The sequence below is a fragment of the Anolis sagrei genome, chromosome 4, assembly GCF_037176765.1.
Source record: "Anolis sagrei isolate rAnoSag1 chromosome 4, rAnoSag1.mat, whole genome shotgun sequence".
Lineage (NCBI taxonomy): Eukaryota > Metazoa > Chordata > Lepidosauria > Squamata > Dactyloidae > Anolis > Anolis sagrei.
In genome coordinates, this window is record NC_090024.1 from 132,749,531 (window position 1) to 132,770,110 (window position 20,580).

At 40.9% G+C, this 20,580-nt stretch overlaps 1 protein-coding gene across 1 annotated transcript in view; it reads right to left on the reverse strand.

Moving 5' to 3' along the window:
• CRIP2 (cysteine rich protein 2) overlaps window positions 1-20,580 on the reverse strand; it is an 86,383-nt gene that overhangs the window by 31,196 nt on the left and 34,607 nt on the right. The window contains exons 3-8 of the mRNA XM_067467086.1: window positions 18,942-18,999; window positions 17,362-17,499; window positions 14,846-14,914; window positions 13,759-13,853; window positions 11,013-11,070; window positions 9,960-10,022 (exon numbers count right to left, since the gene is read on the reverse strand). Of these exons, the coding sequence (XP_067323187.1) occupies window positions 9,960-10,022; window positions 11,013-11,070; window positions 13,759-13,853; window positions 14,846-14,914; window positions 17,362-17,499; window positions 18,942-18,999 (481 nt within the window). The remainder of the gene's footprint in view (window positions 1-9,959; window positions 10,023-11,012; window positions 11,071-13,758; window positions 13,854-14,845; window positions 14,915-17,361; window positions 17,500-18,941; window positions 19,000-20,580) is intronic.

The following is a 20,580-nucleotide window of genomic DNA, read 5'->3' on the forward strand; positions in this document are numbered from 1 at the left end:
TGTTAAGGATCAAGCTTTTAGCTTTATTGCAGAGCTGCAATAATTTTTCTGTATACCGACCCATCAAAACCTTCAGTTTAAAAGGTGAATAAAATTGGCCTAGTGGATCTCTAGAAATAACCCTTACTTATTCTTACATAGATACTCTATCTTCAATCATAACAGTATTTTATCCTTGTTCCAAACCACACACACACACACACACACAAACTCTACACAAAGTCCACATTTGGCATGTGATATATAAAAAGCAGTTTCCCCAGTCTTCGGCCCCTCTTCTGCAGTCCTCAGAGCGAATATAGAAATGTTAAGCAAAGAGTTTTGCCTTGATTAATGTGTACAAAGTTTTGCACGTGATTTTTTATTTGGATGAAATGTTATGTGTAACTATACTTCATGCTTCGTATCTCCTGCTTAATGCCATAATGACAGGAGGCCTCTTGTGATATCGCAAGGCGTTGTCTCATGGAGTCAGGTTTGGCACCTCATGTTACTCATAAATTTGGTAGAACAAGTCACTAGAAGAAACCCAGCAGCAGCACAAATACAACAGTGTGTGTGTGTAACATTTACAGATGAAATCACATGATTCAAAGCATCATTGTAACTGGATAATGTCAGATTTGATGAGTGTGTGAGCATTAGAAGGTTCAAAAAGTAAGTGCAGGATAGAGTTTTTTCCCTTCTGGGTATATTGATGCAGGACATGTAAGCTGAACCTATTAAAATGTTTTTGTAGATCCACAGGGACATTTGATTTAAAAATAAATTTCCGCTGAAAGACTAAACTTTTTTCTGTAAGTTGTCATTTTGATGTCACTCCCCTCTGATGGTGCCACCTGGTGAAGTTCACACACATACATTACACCCCTAGTGATACCAGCGGTCAGGTCCTTAGATTTTCCTGATCTTGCAATCCTTCACTTCTAATGTTAACAACTGAAGGCTTCTCCCAGACCAAAATAGACTTGTAGCATCCAGATGACTATTATAATGCCCCATGATGCCCTGAAACACTGCTGGGCTCATTCATATGGGACATCAGCACAACTTTACATGACATGGTCCAGTTCTGAGAGCAACTGCTGAACATGAGCCAGCAGTCTGATGCTGCAGCAAAGACAAGAAATAATATTTTAGCCGGCATGAATAGAAATATATTGTCGAAGGCTTTCATGGCCGGAATCACTGGGTTGTTGTAGGTTTTTTCGGGCTATATGGCCATGGTCTAGAGGCATTCTCTCCTGACATTTCGCCTGCATCTATGGGAAGCATCCTCAGAGGTAGTGAGGATGGTAGTGAGAATAGAAATATAGTTTCTAAGTCAACAGAAGTAATAGTGCCCATTTATTCTGTGCTAGTCTTTCCTCATCTGGGATGAGGCTAGACTGCTTGAATATCAGTCAAAATGTGGGTGCTAGAAACAATATCATATGAAAGCTGACTGGCACAACCTTGGGATCACAACCAGATACAGTGAAGACATCTGTCCTTGCGCTATGCTACTCTGCTGCTGAGCAAGCATGCCCAGTGTGTAACACATCTCACCATGCTAAAACTGGATGTGTCTCTTAATGAGACATGCCGCATTATCACAGGATGTCTACTCCCTACAGCGCTGGAGAAATTATACTGTTTAGCCGGTATTGCACCGCTTGACATCCATAGGTAAGTAGCAGCCAATAATGAAAGGACCAAGGTGCTTTTGCTGGAGACCCTGCATTGAGTAAGGGTTGGACTCAATAGCCCAATAGCCCTTTTGACTGACTCCATGAATCCCAGTATTTGAAAGGACACAGAATGTTAAGGCCATCTGCTAAGGCTCTTCTTCAGCCCCTGCCCCACTTGCCTTCTGCGCTTAGGCAGGGAGTAACCTCAGAGAGGAACCTCCATAAATGTTTGCAGCCCATGGCTTCTGGGACATTCAAATAGGAGTGGTTTTCCAGGCACCAACTCAGATATCTTCTTGGCAATGTCCCTTTTGTTGAACTTGCCAGCTTTTAAAATATTCTTGCTCCTGTTTTAGTCTTTGCTGAAACATTGACAGTTGTGCTATTTTTTGCTGCCTATAAAATGTTGAGGTTATTTTTTATCTAAGCTATCCTGAGAAATACTGAAATAATGCTTCCTTTCAGTTTGGCATCCTCTGTTGTATTCTCCCCAAGAGACCATTTCCTGGGCTGGGGAATAGGGTGACATCACTTCCCTAGAGATGGGAAGAAAATGCAGACAAAAACAATTATTTCCATGTCGTATCAAAATGCCATGGGTTTCAGTTCCCATGGAGACCCAATGGAAGCAAACATGTAAATGGTGGTAAGAGGCGGTGGGGAGGTCTTGCAGTGTCTGGGAAATCGGCTGTGGATGGAGGAATTTCTTTGCTATTCAGTACCTAACTCAGTGGTCGGAATAAAACGACCTTTTGTGCCTGTTATTTTGCCAGTGAATGCCTGGCATTTCACTGCCTTTTTAAAACCACCTACACCCTGCCAAACCTATTGAGTATATTTTCAGCATTTTGTAATGGAAGCTCACCGCCTTACTCAGTTTCAGATAAAGGATCAACTCCTTCCCCTTGCAGAAAGACACCAAACTATTTTAGTCTGGAGCAGAACATGAATTACTCTTCTGGGATGTGCCTCTGTGCCACACAATGATTTTGATCTCTATATGCAAGTGTGCAGTTCAGTGATCAGCCCCTCCCTCTCCTCCATGTCATTGAAGAGAGTCCCAACCACATGCAAGAGAATGAAATTAGGACAGAAGTTGGTTCGTGTTAATGCAGGGAGACAGATGGCATCTGGCCTGTGTGAATGCTTAGGTCATTTACATAGTCCTCCTACCACACTGTGGCATGCAATCTTAAAACCACACATGAAGCTTTCATGTGCAGGAGGCATTTTGCACGAGGGCTTGGCAGCAGTGTGTTCCAAGTCACAACCTTTCCTGTGACACATTACAACTGCAAGTTGCTTTTACAACAAATGACTGCTAGCTACATTGAATGTTTTATTACAAATAATTGTTGAAAAAAACTAGACATTTTCTTGTAATGTTGATTTTTCAGATACATTACGCAATGTATCTGAAAAATACATCGGTGGCGCAGTGGGTTAAAGCGCTGAGCTGCTGAGCTTGCTGACCGAAAGGTCACAGGTTCAATACCGGGGAGCGGTGTGAGCTTCCGCTGTCAGCCCTAGCTTCTGCCAACCTAGCAGTTCGAAAACATGCAAATGTGAGTAGATCAATAGGTACCGCTCCGGTGGGAAGGTAACGGTGCTCAATGCAGTTATGCCGGCCACATGACTTTGGAGGTGTCTGTGGACGATGCAGGCTCGTCAGCCTAGAAATGGAAATGAGCACCACACCCCAGAATCAGACATGACTGGACTTAATGTCAGGGTACAACCTTTACCTTTACTACACAATGGAGGATGAGGGCTACGATCAATGTCCCTCCCAATCTGCTGCTCATTTGCTTGTCTTCTGTGCTTCTTCCTTCCGCTGCCCACCTCTGCTGCCTCCGCCTCCCTTCTTTCCTCTCTCCTCTGCATCTTGCCTTGTCATCACAAGGAGAAATGATCCAGAGGGTTACAACTGCTTAAGTTTCATAGTTACAGTGCTACATATGATCCTCCCAGATTTGGGGGATATGTAGGGACCTGAAGGTCCCCCAATCACTATGTACCAGACAGTAGCCACTAGTTGATTGTGACCTATTCCCCTTTCACTCGGGAGGCAGCTAACTGATGTTTTCAACCCTTTCCATGGGCAATCTGTGATGAGAGAGGCTGAACTCCCGTTACAATTCCCTCTTGTGCTGGACATTGCTTGAGCAGTGGGGGATGAGACCATGAGACAAATGGTTCCTGAATGACAGGGGAACAGACTCCTGTTGGTCTCAGCAGCTGCTATGCAGTAATTGTGCATTGGGGGATTTCAACAGTCCTTACATGTCAACTGAAATAGGGGATACATAGGGATCATGATTACAAACAGTCACACATTTGTAACTGTCCAGCAGGATTCTGGCCATGCTGTCAGATTGTTTGTGATGTGATGTAGTCAGTGTATCATTTTCACAAACCAGTCGACAACTGCCTTATGCAGAGCTGGCTAAGACTCAAACTCTTGTTCCTGGGAGGTCATCAAGGTCCGCTCCTCAGAGACAGACCCTAAATGCCTTGGGCTATGTGAAAGAAAATGTGGTGGAGTCTTCTTCCCTGGAGGTTTTTCAGTAGGGGCTGGGTGGCCAGAGGCGACAGGAAGAGGGAGGAAGGAAAGAAAAAGAACTGGCAGCTATGTCGGGTAAAAGCATAGGGAAAATAAGTATGAAGAGTGCCACTGCTGTGGGTGTTTCTTCTTAGGTCAAGATCCTAACTCATGAGATATAAATGTATCACACTGTCATGTGATTTCAGCTCCACTAAAACTGGATTTGTGGTCCAGAGTGTCAGGCTTTCAAAGGACCAGATAAGACACTGACGGGATGAAGGCAAAATCGGAACCTGTATTCTCAGTGCAGCATAGATAGCAGTCCAAATAATTGACATGCCTCAATGCAAACCTGTTGAAATATTTATAGCACTTTGATAGCAGTTTGAAACAAGACTACTACTGTCCTGAGTGTTGATTGGTTCAGAATGTGGCAGGCTAGGATCTGCAAGCTGGTTGATTCAGATGCACTGTCTGTCATTGTTGCCGATTGACCTCCAGGTTTTGAGGGAAATTTCATAAATTGTCATTGCTCAGTTTTAAGTTTTGTGTCCACTCCTGGTTCTACCTCTCATGGGGTGTGTGAAGGAAATAATGTAGGTGGGTTTAAAGTAATGGATTATAACAATGGTAATGTTCCCAGCCTGGTGAGGACAATGGACTGTGCTGGTGAAACAATGGGTAGCAATAGGTGAGTCCCTTCAGGGAGATGGAAGAGGGGTATAAAAATAGTTATTATTATTATTATTATTATTATTATTATTATTCCCATGAGCACAAGTAACCAAGAATGAATAACAAATGTATTTCTCATGTGTCATTATATAAAATAATTCAATAGATTTTAAAAATAATATCCCAAGACATGCTTTTGAAACACACAATAGCTGGTATCCAATGCTGATATAACTACCCTGCCATAGCTGGTGGCAGCAGGAGAGAAAAGTCTGTGGGGCTGGTGGCCATGAAGAAAGAAAGACATTGGAGAAACAGACTGGTAGGATTTGAATCCAGCAGAACGTTTGTCTTCCCTTGGAATCACAGCTCAATCCTAAAGAAATGCATCTGTTAAGAGTGTCCCGATAGTATTCTCATAAATAATGGCATATGTTAAAGAAATACGGCACTCTATGTCATGGTGCCATTCAAGCAAATAAAACTAAACAAGAACATCTGCAAAATCATATAAAAAGCCTTTTCATAATTATCTAGCACCTGTTTTGAACATTGTCACATTGTAAGTGACACTGGCTAATACAATGCCATGTTTGATTTTGTCTGCATATTAAAAATAATGTATGACAAATATGTATATTGTTTTATGCTGATATATCAGATGCTAACAATTGAGTCATGAATTATATCTTTGATAGAGAGTTACATTACCAAAAGAAATGGCTCTTCCTGCAGGATGTTAATCCAACCTTCTTTGACATGAGAAGATGGCACAACCCTGAACCTTCACCCCATTAAAAAAAAACTTTAAGTGGAGCCATTGTCAGGCACAAAACAGTTGTTGTTAATGACCACAAATATCAGCCTGAGCATTATAAATAAAATGTTTTACTTCAGAAAACAGTAGCTGATTGTCAGAAAATATTCAGCTGAAAAATTATGAGTCCTCAGAGCATTTGAGCATCTCTGGGTCCAGCTGTGTCCTCTTAGATTCCTGCAAAGACAAGGAAGGAAGTCTTCACAGTATATAGTTTCTCTAGTACCTCGGAGTGATTGCAGTTGACATTCTGGAGTATGGGGGATATTGTATTTTAATATTTTGTGCACTACAGAAAAAAATTTATTTTTTATATTTTTATTATATCCATATGTTAATTCTCAACTTGGGTGGATGTGCACACGTGGGATCTTTCTGCCATTTCATAGCCTCTCCAGAGAGCCCAGAGTTGATCAACAATCACTCATCAAAGTACCTTTTTCCTGCCTTGTAGTCATCCTTGTAACATTCTTAGAAAGTCTGTCCGTTATATTCCAAAACCAGGGTCTCTTGTACCAATATTGGAATTATCAATACCTACTCTGAAATAATATTCTGGGAAAATACCTCTTCCTTACTAAATGCAGTAAGTTCCGATTTGTGGCAATAGTGTCACAATTATGCCTAAGTAGGACCCTGGGTAGGTTCATGTTAGGGCAGCCATAGGTTGGAAAGCATTTCAAAGCAAAGAAGACTGTGTTTCTATTTCTGGTTTTGGTGAGGAGAGGAATCAACATTCAATGTGCTAAGTGTTACAAGGAAAGGCAATTAAACAAATGGCTAAGAAAGGCCATGTGCTATAAGAGCCTACATTTGAAGTTGGCATCGGGAAATGTATACTGGTCCAGTTTACATCATCTGATATATGTACTGTGTAGTATCCCAAGATGGCCCATTTGGAATAGAAAGCAGAAACTAGGTGTCTTCTTGATTTCTCAATCAAAAGAAGACAGTTTTTGCTTTATATTCTCAAACCAAGGTCTTTTGTGATAATATTGGAATCACTGATACCTACTCTGACATAGTCTTCTGGGGAAAAATAGCTGTAAAAGAACCAAGGAAAAGGCAAAGAGTGACCTAGAATAATCAAATTCTAGAATTGGAAGACCATAAGAGCCACCATGTCCAACCCAGTGTCACAGAGGAAATTCAAAACAAAGCACTCTCACCAGATGGCCACCCAGCCACTATGACCACTGTGTAACATCCTGTATGAAGAGCCTCCTTGACAATATCGTTTCCATTCTCAACCCTCAAGAAATAAAAACATTGGTTGAGGTGGATCAGGTCCAAATTTACTCACCTTTTCTCCAAATAAAGGAGCTGGGATAGTTTAGAAAGAGAGACTGGTTGACTCATGCTGACATTAAGATCTGTTCAGCAGCAGAACACTCTTTCTTAGAAGGTCCAACACCTCATGAAATAGACTCTCCTTGAAAACTGAAAAGGTCAAAACAGCTGACTGTTGGAATATGTTCACCTTTCTTGTGAGGTCTTCAGCTCTCCTAGTTTTTGCCTTTGGTCTTATGATGCCTTCTTCTCAAACAAGGCCAAGTTGTCTCAGGAGAAGACTTAGATGCTGCAAAATGCTCCAGCCATAATGATCTTTGCATCACAGCACTGACTATGATTGAACTGAGTGCATATGTCACAGGGTCCTACTATGGTGGAGGCCACTCTTCACGAAGCAACTGCCAGGCTTCTAGTATACTGTGTAGCATCAGCCAGCTGTCTGGCAGCTCTTCAGTGCTCAGACCCCACAGTTGGGCCAACAGCTGGCAGTGGATTGAGCACATTAGAAACATTGCATGGGAAAGACTAGCCCTTTCCCACCCTCAACTGCAAGCTTGTTGAAGAACCCTTGTAGGATTAGGCTTCAGAAAAGTTCCCATTAGATCCAAAGCCAATTTTAAAGAAGGGAGAATGACTGCAGATGGGGTGGGGGGCAGAGTTCTTCAATTCTGCTGACTGATGACCCATACTATACTGATTGGTGTTCATGTATTTAATAGATTTTAAATTACCATATTTAAATGGTTTTTAACTATTTCTTTTTAATGCTCCTGTGTTTACTTCTATTTTACTATGTCTTCAGACTTAAATTGTACATTCATTGTTAGCAACTTTGAGTCTCTTTTAAGAGGGAAAGTGGGATAATAATTATTATTACCACCATTATTATGTGAAACACAACAAGATTAGTACACACAGCAAACAAGATCACTATGGCTAGCTGTTGTAATGGATCACATGTGGAACACTTTCCAAGTGTCTAGGACTGTGTGTATCAGCAAATAATGCGTGCAGAGCTGAGTAAGGTGGCCTTTTGCAGTTGACAGATGGTAATTTTGTCAGCACCGATTGTGTTGCATCAGAATCATAAACTTTGGGTGCTCACGGAGGACATAGCACTTGAGAATGGGGTATTTGATTTTTCTTCCTCCTATGCCATGTCCTCAGTCTAATCTCCCTTGCTCAAATCTTACATTGATATTGAAATATGAAAACAGGATAAAAAGGCAAAGCAATTCTTAAATATTTTGAATGACCTTTACTTAACTTAGTGGTTCCCAACCTTTGGGCTCCAAGTGTTTTGGACTTCAGCTCCCAGAAATCCCAGCCACTGCTGTTAGGAACGATGGGAGCTGAAATCCAAAACACTCGGAGCCCAAAGGTTGAGAACCACTACTATAACTACTTCTCAATTCAGCTGGACAGCAATCATATATGATACCAATTTTGTAGACATTCAGAAAGCCAACATGAGTTGTTTGTTTCTAGTTGGAAGCACAGGATTGCAGTGCTGGAGTCTCTTCTCTTTGTGTCTTAGGCGGATATATGTAAGAGATGCTGTGTAGTGAGCACAGTAAGCAGTAAGATGGTGTGAAGCAGACTTCTGTATCACTAATGTCTGGATGGAAATGTGGAGTTAGGAAGTACACAAAGTAGTACCAAAACAGGAAAGTAACTAATCACTATTCTGGGTAATACACACTTTTTGTAGATTTAACAGAATTTGTCTACCAATCTCACACGCCACAAAACAGTTTATGAAATACTTTTATTAACTGAAAACAGTAAGTTGGAAGAGGCATTCTTGGTTGTAGAAGCTGGTTTGTAATTTGGATAGTGCAAGCTTTTGGAAAGTTGTTTCATTAACATTGTCTCCACTCCAGACCCCCGGTAATTACTAACTGCGCCTCTTGCTCCCATGTAAATATTCCAGGGTGGCTGGAAGGGCACGGCATTCCCCAAAGGAAAAAGCAATTGACTATCTGGTTATAAATACATGTGAAACACACAGGGAAACAAACCCTGGAACTAGTCCATTTGTAGGCAGACAGAGCTACTTACTCTCCAATAACCACATGTATACACACAACACACACATTTACCAACACATCTCTACCACTCCCCTTTTAGGATTCAGGCTACTTAATTGTGACAAGAAAGGCCAAGGTTTCCTATACAGACACTAGGGAGCCACATCCACAGATCTTGCATTAATAGGTATTGGAAAGCTACAGGTTTCACACAAGGAGCCCTTACCTCCTCACTCAAGTTACAGTAATAACTTTTTCCTAGAATAATATTAGCAGGGCTAATAATTTCTCACAGATTCCACACCAATACAGATTTTCAAACAAAAGCATTTAGCTGTGCCAAACATGCTGGAAAGAGCCTGCTGCTAGGGAGACTAAGTGTAAGCGCTGTATAGCAATACTGCCTAACAGTAAGGCCACAGCTAGGTGTCCTTGGGTATCAGGACACCAAAGGCCTCTGCAGACTTGCCCTCCCTTCTAGCTCATCACAACACATTTTTGCACTCAGCTTGTGGACAATCTCTCCAGGTATCCAACCATTAAATATCCAATAGCTGATTATATATATAAATGCAGCCAGAGCCACTGCTGAATATGTACTTTCCTGGGAACACTGGGTAATGGGATTGAGTTGTGTAACCCGTGGCAGCTCAGAGCACACTAAGCTGAAGGGATGGGTTTGCCAGGGGATGCAGTGAGAGAGAAGCAGCTAGGTCTGCTTTTGTTGCAATTATAAAACAGAGGAAGAACCAAATGCCAACCTATCCAGCGAGGAAACAGCAAAACGTGCAGCTACCTCATCAACTGCTCCTAGAGGGCCGAGCCAGCATGTGGCGTCACTATATCTAAACACACAAGAAGGTTAGTCAAGAGAATGCAGTGCAAGTGGGCTGAGCAGCTGGAGCAGCTGGCAGAAAAAAGCTCTCAAGGTTGATCTTTTGCCTCGGTGTCTTTATCGTAGATGTAACTTCCAACCGCACCAGTGTTGACTCCTGAGGGAAAAAAAATACAAAAGCTTAAATGGAGGAAGGGCCAGGGCAAAAGGGAAGAGGAGGAGCAGGTTGAAGGGTGTGGGAAATTTGATAAGTTTTGTTTTTCCATCTGTACAGAATAGCAAATTCTCTGAGCATGAATCTCTGTGTGGCCAAAATGACACTATATGGGGTGAATTGGGAGTAATAGAAACTGCAGGAATACCTGACGTTTTGCCAAAAAGTCACTGATTGTCACTATAATTTCCTCTATAAGTTCCTCTAACAACGTATACGCATACGTAAAATATTACTCCTGACAATCTGTGGATATTTACTGTCATTATCAGGTGAACTTAGAGAACTACTTAGCAGCAGAAAAACCAAAAAGCAGCAGTGGTTGCAGCACCAATTCAACAATGGATGCTACATGAATAGAGAGAAGATGTTTTGTTGTTGTTCATTCGTTCAGTCATTTCCGACTCTTCGTGACTCTTCATGAAGATGTTTCACATTCCCTCAAATTCTGCCTCTGCCTGCCAGTCTTTGTCATAGGGCCTTGCTAATATGAGAAGAAATGTATCTGCTTACAGTCTAGGTAAGCAACATATTGGTCAGAGGAATCAAGAAGAGTATTCTCTCGCATGTAACACCAATGCAACTGAGTTACTATCATAGCTGACTTTCCGTCATCCGCAAGAAAGGGGCAAGCAACAGTAAAGACTGTCATGTTATCAACCTTCCATCCATCATTGAAGGTAAATGGAGAAGCAAGAATGGAACTGATTTCCTTGGAAAACAACATGGCTGGCTGGAATCCTGAACTTTATATTGCCTCATTACATAGCAAGACCCTGCTTGTTATATAAATGGCAGAGTGGTCATTTTCATTCCCACTGTGTAGTCATGTTCTCCGTGGCATCGGAGGAGCAAGCCTTCCAATCCACAGAGAACTCTTTCCACCATCACTTCTAGGCTGAAGCAGCGTTGCTTCTCCCATGTTAAACTTACCCTTTGGTCCAAACAGGATCCCGTAACATGGTTTGTGGCAGTAAGGCTGGCCATCATGCTGGAGACAAGAAAAAAAAAAGGAACAGAATATTTAGGATCAGACTCTCTGCCTCAAGGGAGCTTCCTAGCAGTGCTAGCCCTTGAGCAACCCACTGCCTATCAGGCTCTCTTGCCCTCAACATATGCTTGTAAGCTTTCCTGTTGCATTAATGCTGCTATTATTATTATTATTATTATTATTATTATTATTATTATTATTAGCAATATTTATATGCCGCCATTCTCAACCCCAAAAGGGACTCAGGGCAGTGCACAGTGTTGGCAACAATTCAATGCTATCAATAAAAACAGTATAAAACATTAAAATTGATATAGTAACTATACATCCTGATCTCATTGCAACGAAATGCAGAAACCTCCTTTCTGCTGAAAACCTGCTGTGTGCACAAGACTAAGATAGCACAATAACTCGGGGCTGCTTCTGTCATGGCTGTCCCAGGGACAAAGTCTGGCATACAAGGATTCTGCAAATCCCGGGCCCATAGGCCAGAGCTATTAATGGAAACAGAGATAATATGTCACTTCAAGTCATTTCTGATTATGGGGACCAAAAGGCAACCCTCTTATGGTGTTCCCTTGGCAAGATTTATTCAGAGAAGATTTAATTTTGCCTTCCTCGGAGGCTACAAGGAAGTTTTCAGAATCACAGTCCAGTGCTTAAACCACTACGCTGTCCCTCCAGAGAAATAATATGCTGCATCAAAAATAACCTCTTCCTAAATTATTTCCATATTATCATATTATTTTGAATAAAAAATAATCATAGAAACACAAAAAATAAATAAAGAAGAGGAACAAAACAGAAATACCAGAAAACTGATTGTGAATGCTGAATCAAGTAAATGCTTAGGATAACAGATTGTTCAAAAGGTTACTATGAGTTACAGAGGGCCGGTAGATAATGTTATTACAGTTGGAATATGCAATAACAGGACACCAGATTTAATTAAACGAATTATCTGTAAACTGGCTGGTCCTTACATTTTGACTTGTGTGGCCAACGTCTCCCTAAATCAGTGGTTCCCAACCTGTGGGTCCCCAGAAATCCCAGCCAGTTTACCAGCTGTTAGGATTTCTGGGAGTTGGAGGCCTAAACATCTGGGGACCCACAGGCTGAGAACCACTGCCATAAATGCTAACTGCCATAGCTTGCTCTGTCACTTATATAGTGAGAAATCCCTCCCTCCCTTTCATTCTTTGGCAATCAATACTTTGGCTGCAACTTGTTAGAAACCTATCAGATCTTTATTTTTAAGAGTTCCATTATTTCCCGGCAACTTATGTACTACATCCACCTCAATCTTTGCAGGAACCAGGGGCTGCCTGGGTGTAAAAGTATTGGTTGCCAGAAGGCAAAGGACTACGGTCAGTAACATATATGTCAGCTTCACATAAACTGCATCAGAATTGTTTCTTCTGAGATATTTATTGTATTTTAAATATAAATTATCATTAAAATGATAACACTAAAACAGCATAAATTTTACTTTCATACAGTAACTATATTGGACTGTCTTATATTGTCAAGCTATTTAAAGGACATTTTTAACATATTCTCTAATATTAAAGGGGGGACCTTAAATATTAGAGACACCCCAGACAGTCCACTACTGGCAGGCACATGTTAATTTAACCATTTTGTAGAGATAATATATTGTATTTTGAATCCTGAACCCTCAGAAAAAGGATATATAGGCGCTACATGTGAATTCCTTCTTAGGCACTAGGGGGCACTTTGGTACTTTGTGTTCTCCTTTGGAACTCAATTCCCAAATGGACACAAGAAAATGTGCCTTGTTTACTTTCCAGAGCAGTAGCAAAAAAAGCGAATAATGCCAAAGCCAACAAATCCATGGTGGGAAAAACAGCAGTGAGAATTTTTTCTACTAAGAAAGGTTCAGTTTCAAATACCTAGAGAAGTTGGAATAACAGGATTACAAAGTAACAGGCAGATAGAGTCGAATCTCCTCTGAGCTGATGTCTAATTGCTTCTAAGTTTTATGTAGCAAATATTTCTTTCTTAATGTAAGCTCACAAGGAAAGTTCTACATTTCTCATATCCTGAAATGTGGTTTCCAATGCTTCTCCAAGGTCAACATGTAGTTCATAAGTTATACTTTCCATGCACTGTAGACATCGGAGTGGAATGTGAAGCTACCCAAAACCAAGGTTCCCGGAATCAAACAGTGCATTTCTGCTGAAATTTAAGCCTCTAATAAGGGAGTCTTTACCTTGCAAGGCATCTTCTCAAGTTCTGATAGCATTTGCAGATATCCTTCAGTGCTTTGCTAAAAGCTTGACTTCAAATAATATGTTTGTAATTATTTTGATACTGTTAACTGTGCACATATTGTAGAAAAAAAGCAACCTTCCATATATATATATATATATATATATATATATATATATATATATATATATCCAATTAGTTCTAAACAGTATAGCCACTCCTGAGTAAAGCAGGAGCACACTTTGCCCACTTCAGCTGCATAGCAAGATATGTCAGTATTAATGTTCCCTTACAAAAATGGGGAAAAGATGTCCTGAAATCATCCCCTCATTAAAATTTGAAAACACCTCTTTCCACTTTTGATCTTGTTTCATCTATTTTTACTGACAAAGGCACCATTAAAACAAATGTGGAGATACCCAGATGGCACTTGCACCCAAGGCTATGGCGTCCTACCTCAGCATGGCCTCCAGGGGTTAGTGTCTTCCCACAGCGTTCACAACGTAGGCAGGGACGGTGCCAGTCCTTGCCCAGTGAAGTCACCTTCTCAGCTAGAACAGAAAAAAGAGGTTTGCAAAGACAATATTTTGAAAAATCGGTAGCTTAATCTTTCAGCCATTATTCTATTTTTTAAAGTATTTTGTGATTTTAATGTTTTTCTGATGTTTGTTGTTGATTTTATTTTGTTTCATTTTATTTTATTGTGTGTGTTTTAATCTATATTTTCGGGCTTGTCCCCTTGTAGGCCACCCCGAGTCCCTTCAGGGAGATGGTGGCAGGTATAAAAATAAAGTGGTTGTTGTTGTTGTTGTTGTTAGCAGCAGCAGCAGCAGCAGCAGGAGAACTGCTGGAGGCTGGGGCTGCATTATTGATTTATTTACTGCATTTATATACCGCCTTTCTCAGCCCGGAGGCGACTCAGGGTGGAGTTGTGACCCTGGAAACTTTAGAGGGTCACAACTCTACAGTAGCCTTGCAGCCCTGCTTCTTGATTGGGAAGCTTTAGTTCTACATTTGTTGTACTTGGGGTTATTTTAGGTAGTGGTGACTTTTTTTTTTTTACAAAAGGTGACCCTAAAGGTTCTTTTAAAAGGCCTCTTCTGAACCTCAAATAGCACGTGAAGGGGGCAGGTGTGATAAAAAACAGCAGCCAGTGGTTGCAGCAGTAATTCGGCAACTGATGTTACACTCCCTCAAATTCTGCCTCCACCCAACAGTCTTTGTCACAGGGCCTTGTCAAGATGAGAAGCCTATGGTCCAGTAAGCAACAGAGTAATCAAGAGAGTATTCTCTCACATGAAACGTCAATACAATGGAGCTACTATCATAGCGGACTTTCAGTCACCAAGAAAGGGGCAATGAACAGTAAAGACTGTGATGTTATCAATCACATCCCCAACATCAGAAACATTTCCAAAAAACTGTAGAAGTCAGTAGACCAACAGGAGGCATTCACTTCTCTAGGCAGTAAGATTTCACTGAACCAGTGAGGAATAGGTGGGCCAGACACGGGGCAAGAAAGAACCCGATATACAATACTCACCGAAATAGACTTTCTTAGAGCAGCGTGGGCAGACATTGGGTTCCCCTGTGAAAGTTGTAATACTGGAGGCTGAAATACAGAGAGGGAAACATGTATTTTTACAATGTGGTCTTCATGGCAGAGGTTAGACTACAAGGACTTTATTAGTCTCTTCCAACTCAGGATTCTATGATAATTTCCCTAAGACCCCAGGGGAGAGGGGAAGAGATGGCCATTTGGGGGCAGGAAGAGGAACAAAACTACTTGGGCAGCTTCCCAGACGAGAGAAAACAACAGATGCCAACCATCTGGAGTGCTCTGGAAATCAGGAGGGTGACATCTACTTTTTTTCCTGCAGCTGGAAAATTCCCCGATGTCCCCAAGCTATTAAAATCTCAATGGGGGGATGCAGAGGCACTGAGAAGCTTAATTGGAAGCGGAAATATGAGAAGCTCCATTTAAGCATACCCACTTGAGAAGTTCCACCAGAGTTTCAACAACATTCATCTTACTTAATCCTGGAGTAATCTACACAACGAATTCACTTTCTGTATACCACTGTGCAATTGTAATATGGCTTTCTAAGCGCCATGCTCAATTGAAAACTGATGGATTACGACACATATTTTTTCCTAGAACACATATCAAGTCTACTGTTTGCACTAGGTCCTCCAATACAACCATGTCTATTTAGAAATACACTTTTACAACAGACATCTCTCAAATGTTATCTAAAGAATAAAGAAACATTGGGTTGCTGTGAGTTGTCCAGGCTGTATGGCCATGTTCCAGAAGCATTCTCTCCTGACGTTTTGCCCACATCTGTGGCAGGCATCCTCAGTTTCCAATAAACCCCACAACCTCTGAGGATGCCTGCTGTGGATGTGGGTGAAACATCAGGAGAGAATGCTTCTGGAACATGGCCATACAGCGCGGAAAACTCACAGCAACCCAGTGATTCCACCCATTAAAGCCTTCGACAACACTATGAGGAAACAAATAAATATCCAGAAGGAAACAAATAAATATCCTGGGAAGATAAATATCCAGGAACCATTTTCTACAAGACAAACCAAAAACACCAGATGACAGAACGCCCTACAGTCCCAGCAAAGACCACACAAAAGCATCATCAGTGAGCTACAACCAATTCTGGAGAGCAATGCATCTCTCTTACCAGGTCTGGAAGGCAGTTCTTTACTAGTGTACCAACAGCCTCCAAATATGAAACAACTAATTACAGAAGGATGTATAACATGAATGATAATAAAGATCCTGCCAGAAATTTTGTTGATAATTGAGAGGTCCATTACATCATTCACGACATCAGATATACATTTACTTGCTCTTCTTCCAATGTAGTATATGTCACTCTATGCTGGCAATGCCCCTCCACATTTTATATTGGACAAACAGAACAGTCTTAGGAAAGAGGCTTAATTTGACATTAGAAACAGCACTACTCAAAAATCAGTTCCAAAACATTTCAGTCTTTCTGTACACACAGTAAGTGATTTACAGGTTGTAGTCCTTGAACAAAGGGAATTACAAGTCTAGAAAGAGAGGTTACTGAACTGAATTGTATTGACAAATTTCAATCCATTAGCAGGCATATGAACAAATACAATGGCTTCACGGGACATTACATATATTAATACAAGAGTTTTCACTGCTGCACATATAACAAAAGGAATCTTCTCAGAGAGAGTTTTAAACCCTGGGAACCCGACTTGTGATAAGCAGATTTATTGCTTTTGCACATCATCACTGACTGACCAATGCAAAGATCTGAAAGACCTGTGTCACCTTGTGAAGGCTTTTGAAAATTTACAGTAAGGGTCATGATTTGCATTTTTCTAGATATCATTCCATTAACAATCCATAACTGTGTAAATATTATTTATATTGGAGCATTTATTACCATGCTGCACTCCATCTGAAGAGCTGGGTTTCTACCCAAGGAAGTTCATGCTAAAATAAAACCAGATTGTCTAAAAGGCGCCACTTCATTTCTTTTTTCCTTTTCTACCCACTTTCCTTCTTTTTATACCAACATGGCTACTTCTTTCAAAACACTCACAGATAAAATCCACACCATGTGGAATTGTGGCTGAAGCCTCCAATATCTGCAAAACATTAAGTAGGGGTCTCTCAGTGGGGAAACAGGGTCGTTTTTTATCCTAGGACCTCATCCCACACTCTTATACATAATTTCTGAGACCTTTTGCCTACAATTTCCTACAGATCCTATCATATGACACATGGTCCCCTTCATAAACAACTGTAGGCAAAGGGACTAAAAAAACAGAGTAAAGAAACAAGGAGAAAAGCAACATATAACTATAAGGGTTGGAAGGTTATCATTCTTGCCCAGTATCCTAAATAATGCAATGCAATTATCTTCTCAGTTTAAAAGTATAATATAAATAAAACAAGCCCTGGGATGTACCAAAGAAAAACATAAAAATATAGAAGGTACGTTGTCAGGCTCCAATTGTCCTTCAGAAGCTGCTCCTCCAGCATCTCCCAGTACACACCTTTGCTGGGTCCCTTTGGGGCAGCATTCACTTTCTTCTCTTCTACTTTGGACACATATTCAATAGGGCCTGACACCAACTGTCCTTCAGTCTGGGGCTTATCATAGATGTAAGATCCTGCCCCTCCAATGTTCACTCCTGAAAAGGAAGGAAGAGAAATCAGAGAGCTTGGTATCATGACAGCAGTACCTATTGATCTACTCACACTTGCATGTTTTCAAACTGCTAGGTTGACAGATGCTGGGGCTAACAGCGGGAGCTCACTCCACTCCATGGATTCGAACACAGAACCTTTTGGTCAGCAGGTTCAGTAACTCAACGGTTTAACCCTCTGCGCCATCAGAGGGAGATACAGTGTAAGGTAAGAGTAATGCTTCTTACAATGATCAGGAACCATCTCAGTCTGGCCTATGAAAAGACTAGAGGTCAACCCTTTTCAAAGCCAAATTCTTTAGCGATTCCCTCCCACTTGGCTTGTCTAACCAGCTGGGAACACAAATGGAAGGAGGAATTCCTTTGTTTGTCAGAGATTGGGTACCATGCCCCCTAAATTCCACCACTTGCTTTTCTGTAGGCTGTGTTTCAGAGGAAAGAACTGGCAAAACCATGGGGTTACCGTAAGTGAAAATGTGACTAGAATGTGCATAAACATACACACACCTTGCTTTACTCTTTTTAAAAATTCATAATAAAATAATAAATAAAAACTTTATTTATATTCTGCTCTATCTCCCCAAAGGGATTCAGGCAGATTCCAATCACAAAAAGGCAAACATTCAATGCCTGAATACAACAACCAATGTATACATAATAGCAAAAAATAAATAATAACCAAATAAATAAAAACAAATTATAACTTAACATCTAAAATTAAGATAAAAATAAATTATATCAACCTAGAACAAAGCAACAAACAGAATAATTGGATTCAAATAAGATCCAGGAGGCATAGGATACCACTTGGTCCACCAGAATAAAACTAGATATAAAAAATACATGTTTGTGCAAGAAAGACACACATCTAGAATGCTGTGTGAGGGAGAAGACTGTGTTGGTGCTGGCTGGGGGAATAGCTGGAGCAGAAAGAAAATATAAGGACGCAACAAGATGCTTTACAAGGAAGCATCTTCTTATATCCTTCCAGACCAGTATTGTCAAATTGACTGGCAGTGGCCTTCTGGAATATTGGATGGAATTATTTCCTAGCCCAACCTGGAGGTTCTGGAGATTAAAAATGGAGCCTTCTGGGTGCAAAAAGGAGCTTTGCTGCTGAGCTATGGTCCCACCCCAAGAGTGCTGAAATGTACAAACGAATAACACACCCTTTTGTGTCTAAATCATGCCCACCCACTGTGATTCTTACATGTGGTTGCATCTAATGCTTGTTCCACCCAAAGTAGCTGACATTCCAGTCACAACCAAACAAGGTGTGGCCCAATGGAGATGCTTGCTGAATTACATCAACGCAGAACTAAGTATCCCTGGCTGGCTTTGAAAAGAACTGTGCACAGAATGAGATGATCAAAGAGAGATAGAATGATACAGGAGTGTTTCTCTAGAAAACAGAAATGGAAACATACCTTTAGGTCCAAACAGCGTTGCATAACAGGGTTTATGGCAGTAGGGTGTCCCATCATGCTAAGACAGAGAAACGGCAAGTGTTAGATCCTCCAGGATTTGGGGAATGGCAATTCAAACAACTCCCAATATAGGGAGGGGAAAATCTTTTGGGGGTTTGGGCCAAACTCAGGCTTGGGAGCCGTATTCTAACAGAAGATGAAGCCAATTCAGAGTGGATAGATTCAAAAATAATTATCACAATTTTTTTTTGGCAATTTCCCCATTGAGCAAAGCTGAATTTTACTTTTATCAATACAACAGCTTCCTGGGCTGCAAGTCAAAGCCCAGTCCCATTCAACAGCTTTTGACTCTCAAAACACCCTCTATTTTATTTCACTGATAGGAAATAGCAGGCAGCGCTTGCAAAGGTTGCATTCCTGACAAAAGAAGGCCACCTCAACATTCCACGGATATTAAAAACTGCAATGGAATACTTCTGTATGTTTTTGAACATCTTTTGCATAACATCTTTTTGTAACTTTTGCAATAATTCAGCTGAGCTTCGTAAGTTTACACGAAGTATCTTGTGCATTTTAACTGGCCAATAAAGATATTGCTCTCTTGAATGATTTTGATTCTATGTGTTGTTGAAGGATTTCAGGGCTGGAATCACTGGGTTGCTGTGAGTTTTCCGGGCTGTATGGCTGTGTTCTAGAACCATTCTCTTCCTGACGTTTCGCCTAAATCTATGGCAGACATTCTCAGAGGTTGTGAGGAAACTAGGCAAGTGAGATTTCACACTTGCCTCAAACAGACAGTTCTTTCTCCCACCCTGGACTTTCCATAGATATATGAACTTCACTTGCCTAGTTTCCAACAGACCTCTGAGGATGTCTGACATATATATGGGCAAAACTTCAGGAGGGAATGCTTCTAAAACATGGCCATATAGCCCGGAAAACTCACAGCAACCCAGATTTTGATTTTTCTTTTCCAAGATTGTAGTGTTCTTTTCACATTTTAATATTTCTAGATTCAACTGGATATTTATTCTGGAAAAAATAGGATAAAAAAACCTTATTTCTACATATGACTGAGGTTCATTTTTATGAGTCTATCCAATGCAAATTTCTGAATGATTACCCCAAATAACCCCAGGAACAGGCCTAAAAAACTAAGTCACCAAGAAAAAAAAATATTTTGTTGAGCTGTGTTATTTATGCTAGTAACAGCAACTCTTTCCTGAGAAGAAAGGTACAAAATAAACTCTGATCATTGGTATCATCACTTGTTGTTTTTCATTCCTGATACAGCTTTCTTCTTTCAGACACCCTTCCACCCGTATCTGTCCTCAGAGGCCCAGCTATCAAGAGAGGCACTATCAGCTCCTACTTTCAACAGGAGAAGATTTGAGAGGAAGCAGTGATAAAGCAGGAACTTATCTTACCCTTAATGCAAGGAATGAGCCACTTGTACCTCTATCTGTCAAAGCTGCCATAGAAGGAAACAGCAGCTACAGACAGCAGGACCTGATAATATCCCTCCCTCTCTCACAGTCATAGCGGGTGGACAGGCACAGGAGTGACTTGAACTATCTCTATTCCATGCACCACATGAAATACAGAGCAAACAATTGCTGGGCATGGCTCTCACATCCTA